This window comes from Rhea americana, unplaced genomic scaffold (assembly GCF_003343005.1).
Source record: "Rhea americana isolate MKP2758 unplaced genomic scaffold, rheAme1 scaffold_341, whole genome shotgun sequence".
Taxonomy (NCBI): domain Eukaryota; kingdom Metazoa; phylum Chordata; class Aves; order Rheiformes; family Rheidae; genus Rhea; species Rhea americana.
Window position 1 is genome coordinate 84,341 of NW_028186470.1, and position 17,913 is coordinate 102,253.

The 17,913-nt window shown below is 69.1% G+C and overlaps 1 protein-coding gene and 1 non-coding gene across 2 annotated transcripts; one reads left to right on the forward strand and one right to left on the reverse strand.

The window, feature by feature from the left end:
* The first annotated feature begins 519 nt into the window (after positions 1-519).
* On the forward strand, positions 520-626 carry LOC146592175 (U6 spliceosomal RNA). Its single transcript, XR_014896653.1, has one exon. It is a non-coding gene; the product is annotated as a U6 spliceosomal RNA (small nuclear RNA).
* Positions 627-2,368: 1,742 nt separating this feature from the next.
* ABCA7 (ATP binding cassette subfamily A member 7) lies at positions 2,369-15,956 on the reverse strand. The gene is made up of 49 exons (XM_085311456.1): positions 15,891-15,956; positions 15,661-15,754; positions 15,280-15,421; positions 15,082-15,209; positions 14,879-15,000; positions 14,601-14,795; positions 14,406-14,495; positions 14,023-14,260; positions 13,760-13,899; positions 13,571-13,687; positions 13,195-13,374; positions 12,916-13,124; positions 12,660-12,836; positions 12,356-12,578; positions 12,023-12,244; positions 11,706-11,910; positions 11,515-11,631; positions 11,224-11,395; positions 10,838-10,969; positions 10,618-10,757; positions 10,398-10,535; positions 10,076-10,287; positions 9,916-9,988; positions 9,493-9,695; positions 9,271-9,319; positions 8,913-8,993; positions 8,106-8,260; positions 7,869-7,993; positions 7,700-7,798; positions 7,259-7,454; positions 7,049-7,143; positions 6,777-6,809; positions 6,407-6,512; positions 6,253-6,327; positions 5,783-5,952; positions 5,537-5,714; positions 5,326-5,441; positions 4,990-5,134; positions 4,783-4,906; positions 4,563-4,692; positions 4,346-4,466; positions 4,055-4,117; positions 3,858-3,964; positions 3,644-3,785; positions 3,417-3,551; positions 3,230-3,333; positions 3,040-3,132; positions 2,686-2,923; positions 2,369-2,594 (listed from the first exon to the last, which is right to left on the reverse strand). Exons 1-49 carry the CDS (start codon positions 15,954-15,956, stop codon positions 2,451-2,453), a joined length of 6,759 nt encoding a protein of 2,252 aa, XP_085167582.1. The 3' UTR covers positions 2,369-2,450.
* Between the last annotated feature and the right edge of the window lie 1,957 nt (positions 15,957-17,913).

The window sequence follows — 17,913 nt, forward strand, 5'->3', positions numbered from 1 at the left end:
CAGGCCCGGGGGGGACGCGGCTCCGGGGCCGGCCCCGCGGCCATGGGGGGCCCTTTACCAGCGGCGGCCCGGCACAGAGAGCCGCGGGCGCCTCGCCTCGCCTCTGCTCGCTCAGCTCAGCCCCTCTCGACGCCCCTCACCGCCCCGCCGCCATCTTCCTCCGCCAGCCCCTGGCACCGACGACGACGACAACGACGCGATCGACGCAAGAGCAGCGCCCCGCCAAGGAACTCTGGGACGGTGGAGGACCGGACCGCCCCCCCCGCCCTGCGGAGCATGCAAAGCAGGAGGACTCCCGACAGGCATCGCGCAGGGCCGGCCTCAATCTTCCGCGCGTTCTCCTCGAAAATAGCAATATTTTTCCAAACATGAAGGATTTTTAGCACAAAATATAGTCAAATCGTTTCAAGTGCAAATTTTAAGCGAAAACGAGTGAACAGGTAAAGACGARTTCTCGCCCTATTCTAAAAAAAATAGATTGCTAGAGCTTTAAATAAAGCTGCGGAGGCACAGTGTTTCGTGCTCGCTTCGGCAGCACATATACTAAAATTGGAACGATACAGAGAAGATTAGCATGGCCCCTGCGCAAGGATGACACGCAAATTCGTGAAGCGTTCCATATTTTTTTCGTGCCGCTCACAGCCTCCCCTCGGGGGCCTACATTTGGATCGCCAGTTTTGCCCATCCCAGGAGGCCACAACACGCCTCTGCCCCAGCTGGGGAGAGGGACCACAGCGCCTGTGCCCACAGGGGGTGACGGGTGGGTGCTTACGCSTGGGGCGAGCACCCGTGCGTGTCACAGCCGTGGGTGCACGTGGCACTGCAGCTGAGGGTGCTCCTGTGCACCGCAGCCGTGGGTGCACATGCACTGCAGCCATGGGTGCTCTGGTGCACCGTGGTCGTGGGTGCACGTGGCACCACAGCTGTGGGCGCACGTGGCAGTGCAGCTGTGGCTGCTCCTCTGCTCTGCAGCTGCGGGTGGATGTGGCCGCTGTGGCTGCTCCTCTGCACAGCGGCTGCGGGTGCTCCTGCGGGAGCCTGGGCAGGCTGGGCACAGCRTGGGGAGCTGCGGCTCTGGGGCTGGCGTCGTGGGGAGGGACAGGCCTCAGTGAGAGGGCTTCACTCCTCACTCAAGCCAAGCTCAGCCCCTGTTTATAGTCCTCCTTGCCCCAGTTCTACCTTAACGGGCACACTCCCCTGCTGGTAGAGGTAGAGCCCTGGGTGTAGGTGATGAAATCACCCCGTTTAGAAGTGGCTGGTTCCTCATTCCCGTGTCATTGCTTGGCTACGTCGTGCAAAACAGGGCTGGGTCCCGCCAAGCACCGCAGGACAGGCAGTGGGGTGCAGGGCCATGCTAGCGTGCTGCGAAGCTGCCTGCGCGCTGCCCGGCTCAGCCCTGGCACCCTCGAGCCCCCCCAGGGCAGCTGCAGCCGGAGCATCCCTGCAGCACTTGGCGCAGGGCAGGATGCCCCCGGGCTTGGCACCCCAGAGCTGCCGGGGAGGGCAGCCACGGCGACCCTGCTTCGCGTGGACGGACCTGGGTTGCCTCCTCCCACCCCAGCAACCCTGCGTGGGAGGTACGAGACCTTCTGTGCGGCAGAGATGGGGCCCGCTGGTCGAGGGGGGCCCCCAGGCCGCCCTGCTCTGGGCCAGTTCCCCGATGGAGCCGGCTGGCAAGACCCCAGGCGCGGAGGGACTCACCCCAGCCCCACGCCAGAGGCACCGGCAGAGGGAGAGGAAGAGGCAGGAGCCCCGCGCGGAGGATGGGAGAAGAGCCCTGGGGGGCAGGACCCCCTGCTGCCCCCCGCTCCCTGCCCAGCCCCTGCCCAGGGAGCGTCTCGCCACAAGGAAGGTCCTGGTCGACCTTCAGCCTCTCCTGGTGGCTGTGCAGCTCCCGGGGAGCGGAGGAGAAGGGAGCTGCAGGGCCCGGAGCATCCCTGGCACCGGCAGCCTCCCACGGCAGGGCAGGGGCCCATGCTGGCTGCTYGGTGCCCATGGCGAGGCACCGGACACCGGGCCACCCCCCTGCCCCCCGCCACAGCCCAGCCTGGAGCCCGCAGCCCCCCTGCTGCCACGCCGYGGGCAGGGAGCTGCCGGGCGCCAGAGCTGGCAGGGGCAGCCCCAGATGGGAAGCTGGATGCTTCGGGAAGCCGGGAAGCCCTGGCCTCGTCATCCCTGAGCCCTTGGAGCCACAGAGGCAGGTGGAAAAAAAAAAGCCTGATCCYGAGGCCGTGCTGCGTACCTTTATCTAACTCAGTTTTACACAGTCCCCTTCCCTAGCAGAAAGCAGACGGGTCCCAGGGCCAGCCCYGGCACCCGGCTGCGCTGAGCCGACCGGCACCCGGACCTCCCCACGGGGCTGCTCCGAGCCCAGGGGGGTGGGCAGGATGYGGCCCGGCCCGCTGCACAGCTCCAGGGCTTGCCAGCAGCCCCGGCCCCGGCGTGGAGCCTCAGACCGCGCTCTCCTGGCAGCTCTCGTCCTCCAGGAACCGCGTCAGGCTCTGCGCCGGGGCCAGGTCCTGCCCTGGGGCTGGGTCCCCGTCGGGGTCCTCGAGGTCCTCGTCGCTCTGCTCCCTGGCRAAGTGCACGAACACCTGCGGGGACRCGGCGGTGACGGGGCAGCCCCTGCGGTCGCCGTCCCTGCCCGCCGCTCCGCTCTGCTCCGCGCCCGCGGCCCCGGCGCACCTGGTCCAGGGTGGTCTGGGACACGGAGTAGTCCTGGATGTGGCAGGGGCCACGCTGGGCTGCCAGGACGCCGAAGACGCTGGCCAGGGAGCAGGCGCGGGAGGGCAGCTGGTACTGCAGCAGCGCGCCGTGCCGCTCCTTGAGCACGATGCCGGGGAAGGAGCGCTGCATGAGGCTCTCCACCAGCGCCGGCCCGGGGCTGCCTGCCCGCACCACCACCGTGTAGCCGTCCCCAAACCTGGCGGGGGAAGAGCGGGGGCGGCGCTGGAGGGGCTCGTCCAGCCCCGCTGCTGCTCCAGCAGCGCCGGCTGCCGGAGCCGCCGGAGCCAGCCCCGAGCCCCCATCCCGGGTTACCGGTTCTTGAGGTGCTGGACGCTTCCCAGGCAGCGAAACCGGCCGTTCACCATGATGGCCATCCGGGTGCACAGCGCCTCGCACTCCTCCATGCTGCCGGCGGGCAGGCGTGAGGCCCCACACGCGGCGGGGGGGTCGGGCCGGGCAGGGGCCCCCCGCGCCGCGGGACCCGGCGCTCGGGCGACCGTACCTGTGCGACGTGAGCACCACGGACCTGCCCTCCTTGATGACGCCGAGGATGCAATCCCAGAGGAACCGCCGGGCGCGCGGGTCCATCCCCGTCGTGGGCTCGTCCTGCAACGGCAGCGGGGTGACGCCGGGCGGGAGCAGGGCTGGGGCCCCCCGGAGCTGCCGGCCCCCCCCAGCCCCGCACCGACCAGGAAGACGACGGGCGGGCAGCCGATGAGGGCGATGGCCGTGGAGAGCTTGCGCTTGTTGCCCCCGCTGTACTTGCCGGCGGGCTGGTCCGCGTGCGGCCCCAGCCCCAGCTTGGTGATGCCCCACTGAGCCACCTGCGGGAGCAGCGCCGTGGGGCTGAGCACCGTGGGGCCGAGCGCCGCGGGGCCGAGCGCCGGGTCCAGGCGCCCCCGGCCGCGTGCCTCACCCCGGGCGTCTCCTCCTCCGGCACCCCGCGCAGGCGGCTGTAAAACTCCAGGTGCTCGCGGCCCGTCAGCAGGTCCGTGACGGCGTCGAACTGGGGGCAGTAGCCCATGTGCTGGTGGACGCACTGCAGGTCGGTGAGCACGCTGCGGGGCGCGGGAGGCCGTGAGCGCCGCGCGGCGCGGGGGCGAGGGCGGCCCCGGCGCCGTCCCGCTCACCTGTGCCCTTTCAGCCAGGCCTCCCCCAGTGTCACCTCCGTGTCCCCCGTCAGCATCTTGAAGGTGGACGTCTTCCCGGCGCCGTTCACCCCCAGGAGCCCGAAACACTGCGCGGGAYGGATGGGGATGGGGCGAAACCCATCGGTGCCGGCAGCCAGGGTGCCCGAGCGCGGCCCCGGCACGGCGCCGGCCCTCACCTCGCCGGGGGGGATGGCCACGCAGAGCCGGTCCACCGCCGGCGCCCTCCTCCGCCGGTACACCTGGAGCAGGGAGAGCGGGTTACGGCACGGCCCTGCCTGGCTCGGCAGTTGCCGGTCCGGGGACCCGTCGCCACCGGCGCGTCCCGGGGGCTGCGCGGGCGGACGGGGGGTTCCCGCCGCTCGGATTGCAGGGCAGGGAAGGGAGCCGTGTGCTCCGGCCCCTTTCCCCAGCGTTTCCGCCGGCAGACCCGCYGCAGGGGCAGCCCCGGGGCCGGCGGCGCCGCTCACCTTGGTCAGGTCCCTGAGCACCAGGACATCGGTGGGACGCGGCGCGCCGCCCACCCTGGCGCGCTCCCGGGCCACGTCCTCGTCCTCCTCGCCCAGCGAGGGCAGCCGCAGGGCCCGCGGCCTGCGGGCGACAGCGGCAGGGAGCTCCGAGCCTGGGGCTGGGTCCCCGTCGGGGACCTGTGGGGCCAGCGGCCGGCCCTGCACGGCCCCCCCTCACCTGAGCCGCAGGAAGAAGCGGTATTGCACCAGGAGGGTGAAGAGGAAGAAGACGACGCCCTGAATGGCCATGGCGAACATGTTCTTCCCTGCCAGATCCCAGCACAGGGGGGACACGAACCGCTTGTCCCCTGCAAGCGGCAAAGAGGAGGGGAAGGGGCTTTAGGAGTGGGGGGGACACAGCGGGGGACACCCCAGGGCCAGCAGCCCCCAGGACTCACCGAACCTCTCGAAGGCATCGGCCATCGCTTGGTTCTTCACCATGTCGATGAGGCCTCGGCCCAGGCAGAAGTGCGGGAAGATGAGGAAAACTTTCTTCAGGACACGGTTGATGTCGTTGAGGTTCTGCCAGGACCGCAGGCAAAGGCAGGGTTGGGGGAGAGCAAGCAACAGCGGCAGGAYGGGCCCAGGGAGAGCCCGGGGCCCACCTGGTCCACAAAGAGCTCCAGCACGAAGGTGGCCACGCTGCCGTTGATGCCGATGAAGAGGTTGATGCAGGTCAGGGCAACGTAGGCAGTGCTGGGGATGCTGAAGAGGAAGGAGGCCGGGTACATCAAGGGCGTGATGGACCAGCTGGAGGGGCAGAGGAAAGCAGGGCTGACCAAAACTCACCCAACATCCAGGGACGCAGCAAGGCCACCCAGGAACTGGCCCTACAGAGTCCCTGGACCCGAGCGCTGCTCCCACCCAGCCCCTCTGGCTGCCTGTGTCCCCCCAGCCCTTCCCAAGGCTCAGCCCCACGGGTGGCTCCACCAGCCCTTCACCCGTAGAGCAGCAGCAGCAGGACAAGGGAGGGCAGGTTGGCCGAGGACACGTAAGACTTCTGCTGGAAGCAGAGGAAGATGAGGATGACCAGCAGCGCGGGCACCAAGTAGTTGCACTGTGGGCACAAAGCAGCGAGGAGAGGGGTCATGAACAGGGTCTACCCTAGAAGCCGCCTGCCTGCCCCACCACAGCTCCAGCCCCATCTCGTACCATGTCCCAGGCGAAGTTGCCCAACCAGTAGGTCACGGGCTTCATGCCGCTGACGAATTGCAGGTGCTTGGCCTTGCTGACCCGCTCCTCAATGAGGAAGAGCACAAAGCTGGCCGGGACGAAGGACATGGCGAAGATCACGCAGATGGAGACCAGCACATCCACCGAGGTGGCCATCCTGCAACGGACGGGAGAGGGTCAGCCGGCAGCGGGGGCCCCCTGGGACCCCTGAGACCCTGCACTCACAGGGCGGCCTCCGAGAGCTGCTCTTTGGTGAGGTTGAGGGGGTGGTTGGTGGCCGTGATGCCGTAGCGCGCCGGGTCGGCCCCCGCCGGCAGCCTGGCCCGCAGCAGTCCATTGCTGGCCACATTGAGGAAGGACACCATGGCGTGCCAGCCCTTGTTGTTGAACCAGACCTGCCACCCAAGGGAAGTCCTGCAGCACCCTGAGCTGGCCTCGCCCCCGAGGCTCAGGCAGATGCACCTGGCTCCCTCCGCCCCGGCCCACAGCACCCTGCTGCCCCCAGGGTCAGGAACCCCRATCACAGCTCCCCTCCAAGCTGTTRGACCCACCCCAGCCAGGCTCCATCCTCTCCCAGCCGGGAGGGGGGACCCAGGCGTCCGGGTGCTCGCTGCCTCCCTGCAACGGGGCCCTTCTGGCCCCACGCGCAGGACATGACCCCCACCGGGACGCTCGGCCCCAGGGCCAGGGCTCACCTTGATGTTCTTGCGGGCGTCCAAGCCCTCGATGAAGCGGCTGAGGWTGCCCAGCACCTGGTCCACCAGGCTCCCCTGGGGCAGACGTGAGGGGGTGAGGAGCAGCCTCACCCCAAGAGCCCTCCCGCCACCCGGCACCGACCCCCAGCCATACCGGGGTGATGTTGAACAGTGCCTGGAGCTCCAGGACCGCCCTGTCCACCTCCTCCGCCGACGGCAGGACCTGGGAGCTGCGGGCGCCCAGTGAAAAGCCACCGTACCTGGATATGTGGAGAGCATGTGTGGACGTGTCCAACCATGCCGCTGATTCCCGCTGCCACCCTCTGCCCAAACCCAGCCCAGACGCCAYGGTGAGGGGGCACCCCAAAGAGCCAAAGCCACCCATACAATGCCCCTGCCCGGAGACTGCCCAGGCTCCATCTGAGCACGTGCCCACGACCCGACTCTACACGGGACCCAGGCGTCCTGCCTCCCAGCCTGCCCAGTCTGTGCAGAACGGGACCCTGATCTCTGCCCGGACTCACCTGTGCTCATTCACCCACTTCTTGCTTTTCAGCCTGAAAGAAACAGGGCGAGGGAGGAAACACCAGGGAGGAGACGTTAGACCAACGCGTGGCCGCCTGGCACCAGCCGGACGGYGGGTTCCCCGGCACTGCCGGCTGGGACGCCCCGTGGGCAGGGCAGCCGTGGCTGGGTTTGGTCCCCAGCACCCCTCTGCGCTGCGGCGGTGCCGGGTGTCCCCGTGCCCCACCTCCCCGCCGCCCACCCGGGAACGGCCCCACGGCCCTGCACTCACCCCTGGCGGATGACCTGGGGGTAGGTTTTCACCAGGTAGTCGGAGATGTTCCTGCCCGTCAGGTTCTGGAGTACGTCGCCCGTGCCCCTTTGCACCTGGCGAGGGGATGGGCAGAGGGGACGGATGGACGCGCGGCCCCCGTGCCTCCCCGGGGCCGTCGCCTGCCCCCGTGCCCCAGCCCGCCCCGCGCACGGGGGCTGCAGGGGTTACCTGGGGCGGCGGGAGCCCCCCGGCCGCATCCGGGCAGTCGGGCAGCATCCTGTGGGCCCCCGGGGCGCTGCACTGGCAGGAGGGCGACGGCTCGGCCGGCGTCCAGTTCCCGCGCTGCAGCGCTGCCAGCAGGGCCGGGGACGCCGGGGGAGCGGAGAAGCCGTCAGGGTGGGAGGCTGGCGGGCACGGCCCCATCCTGGTCCCGGGCACCGTGGGGAGAGAGACCCCCGTGAGGAGCCCGGCACGGCGCCGAGCCCTCGGGACGCGCCCGCGCCCGTGATCCTGCTGCAAAGGTGCTGGAGCATCACAGAGGTGGCACCGCGGGCGCAGCTTGGGGGGGCCAGGGAAAAGGCTGCCCCTCTTCATCCCAGGCACAGAGGGGCAGGGCGAGAGAGGGGGTCTGGAGCCGGCTGCGAGCCCCCGCGCTGCCCCGTCACTCACGCCTCCCCGGCGTCCTTCATGCACTTGGTGCCGAAGCCCGGCTCGGCCAGGAGGGCGCCCAGGAGCCGAGCCGTGTCGGGGTCCCCCGGGGCGTCGTCGCTGCAAGCGCAGAGCGGGGCCGTGAGACGGCGGCAGCGGGGGCCGGGGCGGCGGGCCGGGGGGAACCCACCTGAGGAAGGTGAACTGCTGCCCGTACATCCAGGGCTCCAGGCGCAGCGGCGGGTACTTCCCGAAGGGCGGCACGATGAGGCTGAAGAGCAGCGCGATGCAGACGAAGACGGCCGGCAGGACGATCTGCGGGGGGCGGGAGGCGGTGGGGGGCAGAGCCTGTGCTGCTGCCCCCGACCCAGCCCGGCGGCTCCCCCCGCGCCGCGGCCCCGGCCCCGGCCCCGGCGCCCTGCGGTACCTGCGCCAAGAAGCCCCGGGTGCTGCGCCGGGCGTGCAGCAGGCGCTTGATGAAGAGCGCGCGGAGCTGCTGGCGGGTGAGCGCCCAGCCCGTCACCCGGCGGGCCCCCCGGCCGGCCGCGCCGCGCAGCAGGTCCGTCTCCCGCGGCTCCTCCGCTGCCAGGGCAGAGAAGGCTCCTTGTCCCGGCCGCCGGCGCCAGCCCGGGGCCGAGCCAGGCAGCGAGGGCAGGGGGCTCGAGCGGGCTGCGCACGCGCAGCGGGACGGCCGCAGGCGGTCTGCTCGCGGCGGTGTCCCCACGTCCCCAGCGGGGACGTCCCCAGCCCACCACGGGTCCTACCTCTCCTGGCTCCTTGGACTCAGAGTAAAGGAAAGAGGAGAGAAGCGTTACAGCCGCACCAGAGGCACCCGCGCCGCGGCGGTTGGGTGAAGGGGGTTCCCAGGGCAGAGCAGACCCCGCAGACTGTTGCAGCCCTCCCCAGATTCCCACCAGTGCCCCCACGGCAGCTCTCTCCAACCCCAAGAGACAGGACCCAGACACATTCCCAGGATTTCACACCCTGTCCCAAACCCCTGCTCAGGGCAGGCACCCCCAGACCCACCACCAGCTCTGCTCCCCTCCCTTCCCGAAGCCCCCAGAGATGCCTGGAGGCTGGTAACAGCCGTGATGCTGCTGCTGCTGGAGTTTCCCGGACCACATGTCAGGTCTGGCACCACGCACGGCCCCGGCACAGCTGGAGGGAGCCAGCGGCAGGGGCTGGGCCAGCCGGGGAGCTCAGCCCCCACCTGGACCTATGGCCCCCCTCTTACCCAGCTCCCCATCAGCCGCTTCCACATCCCCGTCCTTGCTGGGGACAGCTTCTCTCCCTGGCCAGGAGGCTCTCCTGGTGCCTGATGAAACGAGCAGCAGAGCACCAGGGTGGGACGGAGACCACAGCCTGGGACACGTCCCTGCGCCTGAGGGTGCTCCCAGCAGGGACCCCAGCCCTGGCGAGGGCAGGGGCTGCACCCAGATGCTGCAGGCTCCTGCACGGGGCATGGGGACACCCACTCCCAGACACCGCAGCCCCTGCTCCAGCCTCTCCCCACACTGCCATGTGTCCCTCCTGGTCCCACCCTCCACCCCAGTGTCCTTTAGCTCAGCTCTATATGGGGCGACACACTTTACCTGCCATGTCGATGTCCAACCCCGTGTTCTTGGCCACCTTCAGAAAGATCTGAGAGAGATGGGGCATTAAACACGGCCGTGAGTGCCCACCACCCYGGCAAGGCTGAGCCCAGGCTGCCCCAGACCAGCGCAGGGCAGATGTTCGGTGTGCGGAGACCCCCCGGGAGCCTTGGCACAGCCCTGGCTGCCGGCTCCTCCAGCGCCAGCAGCCATCCCCGGTACCTCTTCCAGGGTGGTGTCGGAGATGCCGTAGCTGGAGATGCCCAGTTCCCCCAGGTGGGCATCCAGCTCCCGGAAGAGGTCCCCGAACGCCCCGTCCTTGGCGCCGCTGTAGGGCAGGACGAAGAGCAGCTCATGCCCGATATCTTCCACCAGCCGGGAGCCCGGGACCAGCTTCTGGATCAGAGCCGACAGCTGGGGCACATCTGGAGGGATGGGAAAGGCTGGGAACGTGGGACGGAGCCGAGGTGCAGCACAGGAGCCGGCACTGTGCCCTGCATCCCGGACCGGGGGTCCGGGGGCCTTTGCAGGGGGCAGGGGAGGAGGGAGCTGCTCCGGGGAGTGCGGCCCCCAGCCCACAGCAGGGCAAGGCGCGGGGGCGAGAGGCTCCCGCGAAGCCCCCGGGGTGCGGGACGGGCTCCGTACCCACGGCGCTGGCCTCGCTGTCCCGCTCGCTGCCCAGGCCCGTGTCGCTGCTGCGCTCCGAGTCGGTGTCGTCCTGCCGGAGCGCGGGATGCGGCAGCACGGTCGGACGCCCGCGGGGACCGGCCACTCCTCGGCTGGCGCCCGAGGCCGGGGCACCCACCTTTCTGGGGGGGCTGGGGACGCCGCCGGCGCTGCCGCCCAGCCCGGCCCGCTCCCGCTTCACCAGGGTGAGGTAGTAGCCGGTGCCCAGCCTGGCCTTGAGGAAGAGGGGGGACCCGCAGCAGCAGAGCCGGCCCTGCGAGACGATGGCAATGCGGTCGCCCAGCAGGTCCGCCTCGTCCATGTAGTGGGTAGACAGGATGATGGTGCGGCCTGGGGGCAGAGAGCGGGGGCCCTCGGGCTGCCTCGGCTTCCCCAGGGCTGGGGATAGGTGTGCAGAGGGGGCAGAGGGGTCCCCGGCCCCCCGGCCCCCCGGCCCCGACCTTGGCGGTACTTGAGCAGCAGCTCCCAGATGCTGCGGCGGGAGTAGGGGTCGACGCCGGCAGTGGGCTCGTCCAGGATCACCACCTTGGAGCCGCCCACGAAGGCGATGGCCACGGAGAGCTTCCGCTGCATCCCGCCTGTGGGGCCAGAGGGGGGGCGTCGGGGGCGGCCCGGGCCACCGCTCGGCCCCGGGGCGCCCCTCCTGCCCCCCGCACGTACCCGAGAGCCTCTGGGTCTGCTCCCGGCGCTTGTGGGGCAGCCCCGTGTCCCGGACCAGCTGCTCCACCTCCGCCTTCACCTGCTCCTCCGAGAGCCCCTTGAGCCGCCCGTAGAACCAGATGTGCTCCTCCACCGTCAGGCTGCGGCGGGCGGCGGCTGAGCCCCCGCCGCCCGCCCGGACGCCGGGGCCCGGCCCCCCGCCCACCCCCACCCCGCCTACATGTCGAAGAGCACGTTGTGCTGGGGGCACATGCCCATGGTTTTCCGGATGCTGTCGATGTCGGAACGGATGTCCCAGCCCAGGATATAGGCAGTGCCAGAGGTGGGGGGCAGGAGGCCGGTGAGGATGGACCTGCAGGTGGGACCATGGGAAAGGGGGGCACAGGGGAAGCAGGACTCATTCATGGTGGTCAGTGTCCCCTGCCCTACGCGGGGTGCCTGGGGCTTAACTGTGGGGCTGGTGGCAGGSGGACGGTCACACATCAAAGCTGCGGCAGATCCGACTGAGGTCCCATCTCCAGGAGTGCAGCCCAGCCCCAAGGTGCTCACCAGTCCCCCCCACCTCAGCGCCMGCTCCATGCCTGCCCCCCCAGCCCRTGGGCTCACATGGTGGTGGTCTTGCCGGCCCCATTGTGGCCCAGGAAGGAGGTGATCTGCCCCTCGTAGAAGTCCAGGCTCAGCCCGTCGACGGCCACTCGGCTGCTGTTGTGGTAAATCTTCACCAGGTTGTGGATGGAGACTCCTGGCTGGAGATGGGCCGGCGGCTCCTCCACCAGCGCTGGAAGCCACCGGAGGGTCACGGTCACGGGGCCGGTCCCCTTGCAGAGGGGTGAAGCCCGAGCCCAGCTCCGGTGCTCCAGCCGCGAGGCTCCGGGGCAGCACGAGGCCGGAGCTCACCTTGGGGCGCAGGCAGGGGGCTGCCGGGGTACAGCGAGTGCCCAGCCGAGGACTCCTCGCTGCACCAGTAGCTCCTCAGGAAGGGGAAATTCCAGGGCTTGGGGATCCCGTACTGACCTGCAGTGCGGACAGGGTTGGGTGTGCCGAGCTGAGTGGGCCGGGGCCTCGGGGGCTGCGGGGGCTGCGCTCACCTGGGAAGACGCCCTCGACGTACCAGGTGGCCAGGCTGTAGAGGCCGGCGTCCAGCAGCAGCAGAGCCATGGCCRTGGCAAAGTTGTAGGGGTCGCCGGGCACGGGGCTGGTGCCCAGGTTGTGCCACTGGATGCCCACCCCCTGCTCCTCGTAGAGCGAGAAGTACTCGCAGCCGAAGCCAAAGGCCACCGGTGACAGGAGGCTCTGGTGGCAGCAAGCACGGCGGCTTGGGTGGAAGCGTGGCCCCGGGGAAGGAGGGGGATCCCGCGCCCTGAACCCTGTGCCCAGCACGTGCAGGGCAGCCGGAGCTGCTCACCACGAGGGCACGGAGCGGGAAGGTGATGTGGTCGCGCCAGGCCACGCACAGCACATAGGGCAGGTAGAAGGAGAAGTAGATGATGCCKCCGCAAGCCGAGGCCAGGTTGGCGCGGAGGAAGAAGGTGCTGATGAGGAAGCACTGGCAGATGGTGGCCACTGAGAAGGTGCCAAGGAAGAGGAAGACCACAGYGGGATCGCTATAGGGCAGGATATTCCCCACCTGTGAAATGAGTGAGGTTGGAGCCTGCAGAGCCCCACCATGCTGGCTGCCAGCCCCCCACGCTCCCCACGTCACCCGGCTCTGTCCCCCATGCCCGGCTCTGCAACGTGCCTTGAGGATGAGGACAAGCAAGGCCGAGCTGAGGAGGAAGGGGATGAAGCTGCTGAGGAACCAGCTGAGCCAGAGGATCCCACTGCTCAGCCCCATGGTCTTCATGGTCTCCTTGAGACGCGTCTCCTTCTCATGCACCACCCCCTTGATGATCATGGCGACGGAGTAGATCCAGGCCAGCGTCATGAAGAGGGGCAGCGAGCGGTTCAGGACCCGCAGGAACCTGRGGGAGGCAGCGGCAGCCCTTACCGCCCCCGGCCCGACACCCGCCGTCGGGGGAGCGGACCCCGCGCTGCCCACTCACACGTCATCCACGTAGCAGGGGTAGGGCATTTGCTGGAGGTACACCCCGGTGCGCGGGGCACCCCCAGTCTGCACCCGCACCACCGCCTGCTCCACCAGGTCCTGCACGTAGACGAAGCCGCCCCACACGTAGCGCAGGTCGCTGAAGGGGTCGGCCGCCGGGCCCGGGTCCCAGAACCTGGGGGCAGAGCAGAGCGSTAGCAGGGGGGGACGGTCCCTGGCCCAGACACAGGACACAGGGCCGGGCATCCCCTGACCTGTCCTTGATCTTATTGGTCCTSGTGACGTCGTCGATGTCCATGCGGATCTTGTAGCGGACGTGGGGGGGCAGCGCCTGGGCCGTGGCGTTCGTGGGCAGCTCGAAGACCACAGCGGCCCAGAACTGCCGCTGCTCCAGCAGCTCCAAGGCCCTGGCCACCAGCTGCTCCTCGGTGGCCACCGCCTCAATCTTGTCCAGGCAGATGCACTGCGGGCGGTGAGGCAGGGTGAGCGGGCACGCGGGAGCCTGCCAATGCGGGGGCCGGGAAGACACGCACCTCCATGAACTCTGCCAGCGTGCCCAGGACCTGGTCCGCTTCGGTGTACACCTGGTGCCAGGTGAGCCCGGGGCCCGGGGCCGGCCCCGCCAGGAACCCAGCCAGGGCCGACAGGTTCCAGGACGTGCCGTTGAGGAGCCCGTCCAGGAGCTGGGCTGGCCCCGGGACCTGCAGCAGGTCCTGCAAAAACACRGGAGGAAAGAGGGTTGGTGCATCTCCCCCCCGCCCCGCGGTGGTCGTCCACCCCTGGCCAGCCCCAAGCTGCAGAGCCCGCCCGGGCGCCCTGGCCTGCAGCACAGCCAGGACACCCAGCACCCCGACCCCGCTGGGAAGAGGCGCCAGCCCGGGCTGGGGCCAGCTCCTGGGCGCTGCACACCTGGAGGAGCTGCATCTCCAGGCTGCTGTTGAGGAAGGCGTAGATCTGGGGTGCCAGCTCCCGCCACGCACGCCCCACGTCCCGCAGCACGGCCAGCTCCTGGAAGGTCCGGTTCACCTGCACGGGGCAGCGGGTGAGCAGGGCCGGCGGCGCGCCCCACACCGCCGACCCCGCCGGCGCCCGGCTCACCTCAGCCATGACACTGTTGGGGCCGGGGCCCGGCGGCGTGTACAGGATCTTGCCCACGAAGAGGGGCTTGATGCCCTGCCAGAAGATCTGCGMAAGGGGGTTGGACTCCAGGCTCCCGATCAGCTCTCTGCAGAAGGGACCTGGCACAGGGGTACAAATGAGCCCCGGGATGCTGCTGCCGCTGCCTCCCCACTGGGGGGGCCTGGGGAGCCAGGAAAGCCCCTGCCCCTGCCCCTGCCCCTGCCCCACGCGGCTCCGCTCACTGCTGGCGTTGCTGGGGGCTGCGGCTCTCCTCTCGGAGCTGTTGCGGTCCAGGAAGGCCTTGACGTCGTTGTCCTCGTACCAGTTGAGGGAGGGGATGCGGAGCCCGCCGCCCTCGGGGTGCCCGCAGGCGATGCGGGACAGGGCCCCCAAGGCGCCCGGGAGGGAGGCGCTGCCATTGGGGGCCACCAGTGCCCCGATCTCCCGCCGCAGCTCTGCCAAGCTGGTCATGGAGGAGACCTGGGGGGAGCAGGACGGGGAGCAGAGCGGGGCTGTGGGAGCCCCACCGCAGGGCTGGGGACGCCCCAGGCTGCGTGGCACTGCTGGGGGTCCCCCGGGGGTAGCAGCCCCATGGCAGCATGGGCAGGGGCAGTGGGGCAGCTACCTCCTGCAGCAGGGTCTCGGCACCCTGCAGGACGGCGGCCAGGGCTCCCACGGCATCAGCGACGTTGTCCGCCTCCGAGCTCAACCGCTCCTGCGAGGGGATGCGGGATCGGGGTCACAGCCCCTCTGCGGGCACCCGGCGGGTCTCCGAGCTGGGGCTTTCCCTCCGCGCCCCCCGGCACCCAAGGGGACTCACTGCAAAGAGCTGRGGGAAATCCACCTGGGAGAGGAAGGCGCGCTCCATGGCGTGGAGCGTGGGGCCGGGCAGGGCGCAGAGCCCGTGCTGCAGGCGCTGCGAGGACGCGGCGTCGCCCGCCGCCAGGAAGCCCGCCAGCTCCGAGGCGTTGCAGACCACGGCCTTCAGCGGGACGCGGCTGCCTGCCAGGGAGAGCTGGGGCCGGCAGGAGAGGGCGGTGAGGCGGGAGCCYGGCGCCGCGGCACCGCGAGCCGGCCGGCGGCGCGCTCCCAACTCACGATGCGCGGGCTGAGCTGAGCCCCCAGCAGCTGGTCCACCAGCGCCGGCGGCAGGGACGTGTTGGTGCGGAGGAACCGGGAGAAGCTCTCCTCCTGCCTCAGGTAGCTCCTCACGGGCAGCRCTGGCGGGACGGGCGCGGGGGTCAGCGTGCAGCGGCCGCGCTCCCCCCCGGGCACCCGCCCGGCCCGGCCCCGGYGCTCACCCCTCCGCAGAGCCGCGCTGTCCCGGAGCCGGCGCAGGGCGCGCAGGAGCTGGCCCAGGCTGCGCAGGAGCYGCTTCCCCTGGGCACGGAGCAGCGCCTGCCGGGCATCCACCAGCAGGCGGGAGAGGCTGCGGGCAGAGCCGGCGGTGAGACGCGGAGCCCCCCGACCCCCGTGGGCTCCCGGCACCTGCCACTCACATGGAGCCGTTGAAGTTCCCCACGACGCCGGGGGCCTCTCCCGCCGTGGGGTAGCGGAAGCAGGGGTTGTTCAGGTTGCAGATGATGCCCTGGATCCAGGGCAGTGTCCCAGCTGATGGCAGGGCCTTGTTGGGGAAGTGGCCTGCCAAGAGAGGAGGAGAGGGGTCCCGGAGGGGCAGGAGGGAGCTCCGGGGCCCCAGGTGCCCCTGAGTGGGAGAGCCTGCAGCACCTCAGCCCGCGTCCGCCTCCTCACGCCTGTCACCCCCTGCGTCACCCAGGGCCATGCCGGGTCCTGCAGCAGCGCGAGGGGCAGCACCTTGGGCATGGGGAGCCCCTGCAGCCCAGTACCGGTGGATCCAAGGTGCTGGCATGGGCACTCACACTCRTGTTGCTTGAACGGTGGGTGGGACTGTCGCACAGAGATCAAGATGAAGAAGAGGAAGAGGGGCCATAGGAGCTCAATGGCCAGCTGGATCTGGAGGGGGAGACCCATGGCTGGGGTGGAGGGGATGGGAGAGTGCCCCTCTCCATCAGTACCCAGGGCTCTGCCTGGCCCTGGCCCCAGCGCCCGGCAGCTCTTCAGCAGCCCCCGGCACAGGTCTCCATCTCACCCTCTGCCGCCGCCGGTAGGTGAAGTTCTTCCAGAGCAGCAGCCCCAGCTGGGTGCCCACGGCCATGGCGGGGACGCGGGGCTGGCGCCTGGCTCCAGCTGCAGGGAAGAGAGCAGCAGGTTTGGCGTGAGCCCTCACCCCGCAGAGCCCACCGCCCCGTCCTAGGGACTGAGCCYCGCCGCTGTGCTGCCGGGCTGCCCGAGACGCGTGGGGAATCACGTCCAACTCGGGGCTTGCATGCGGGAAAGGGCACAAGCATCTGGCTGAGCTCCCCAGGGCCCTGCTGCACCAGTGGGGAGGAGCCAGCACCACATCCTGCCCACAAAGCTCCTTTCCACACCAAAGCCTTCAAATCTTATCCTTTTGTAAACCAAAAGCAGTRAAACGGGCACAAGCTCTAAAAAAAATCTCTTTCAGGTCAGCGTTGCTTCAGGAACAATGAACCAGATTCCTGTACAACACCGATCACAGCAGCYGCCCGTGTCACCTGAGCAAATCTGGTCCCAGCTGAAGGAGTGGGATGTGATCCCTAGTGACTGGCCACAGCTCCAGGAGAGCTGGGCAGCCCTGGAGCCTGCCCATGCCTCACTTTTCCCATCTGAGGGATGGGGACGGACACTGCTCCTCCTTTGCAAAGCGATGAGATCCTCTGGGTCTGCAAAATGACACTAGCACAGCTGCTTTCTTGTGTTACTTTTTCAGCTTCTGCTGGATCCTGCCTACAGGATGGCTGGAAGGAGAGGCAGGAGGGGCCAGCAGGAGACAGTGCCCCAGGTGCTGCAGGCCCAGCCTCTCCCAGCCCCAGGGCTCAGGACAAAATCTTTTCAGCAAAAAAAAAACAGACTCCCTCCTCAGTGCCCAAACTCACCTTTCCTCTCCCCTCCGGGAGCAGGAAACCCCACGACTGCGTCCAGCCCTGCAGCCCGGACACCCCAGCTGGGAGCCGGCTGACGGCCCAGGCAAGCAGCTGCGTGCTGCGCAGCAGGCTCTGGGCACCGGCTGGAGCCAAGCGGCAGGGCAGGACCCCGCAGCCCCTGCTTCCGGCACTAATCCATGAGCCCCGGGCCCGGGAGCGGATAAGCAGGATTCCTCATGAGGAAATCCTGCTAATCAGCCTGCAGGGACTGACATAAGTGGTGCTAAAGTGGGGCTACACAGGAGGATTTCTCTGCAGGGGGCACAGGGGATTGAGGGGGCTTTGGCATCTCCCTGGCACCCCACCACCAGGAGGGTGAGCAGCAAGGGCAGCCTGGGCATCGGCTGCCGGGACACGGATGACCCTGGTGGAGGAGGCAGCCAGGTGCCTGCATCAGGAATCAGGCAGCACCCAGCCTCAACCAGCTACAGGACACGGCCAGTGTCTCCCGTGGCCAGGAAGGACACTCAGGCTGGTTCTGCATCATCGGAGCTCGGGAAGGCAGCGATCCTTTCCCATTCTTTTTGTACAAGGAGAAACAGACAAAACACTTGGTGCTGTTAAAGGCAAAAGCCAAACAGCCTTCYAAGGGAGAAATTGTGCTAAGGACCCCCTCATTCACACTACCAGAGGCAAATAGGCCATGTCACTGATCCCCGCCAGCATGTCGCCTGGCCCTGGGACAAGGGTCTGCTCTGTGGAGCTGAGTGCTGGGAAGAAACCGAGGGATGACGGGCAGCGGCGGTGGCCCTGGGCTGCCAGCTGGCCTCAGCARGGATGCAGGAAAGCCCAGCTCTCCCCCTCCAGCATCGGAGCTGTGTCCGAGAGCCCAGAGCTCAGGTGTGTTGTGCCCATCAGTAACTCATGCTGGCCGCTTTCCAGTGCATTTCTGTTTTCTGACCTGGCCTTCCCCTATAGCTGCAAGGGCTGGAATGCAAATGCATAATTAATGGCCACAAAGGCTCCTGCATCTGCCTGGGTGCTGCCTCTCCATCCCCAGCTGCAAGCAGCGAGCACAAGAGCACCCTGGCCTTCACCCCCCAGCCCCTCATTGCCCACCCTCCCAGCCCTTGCATGGTGGGAGCCAGGCCCAGGTGCAAAAGGCAC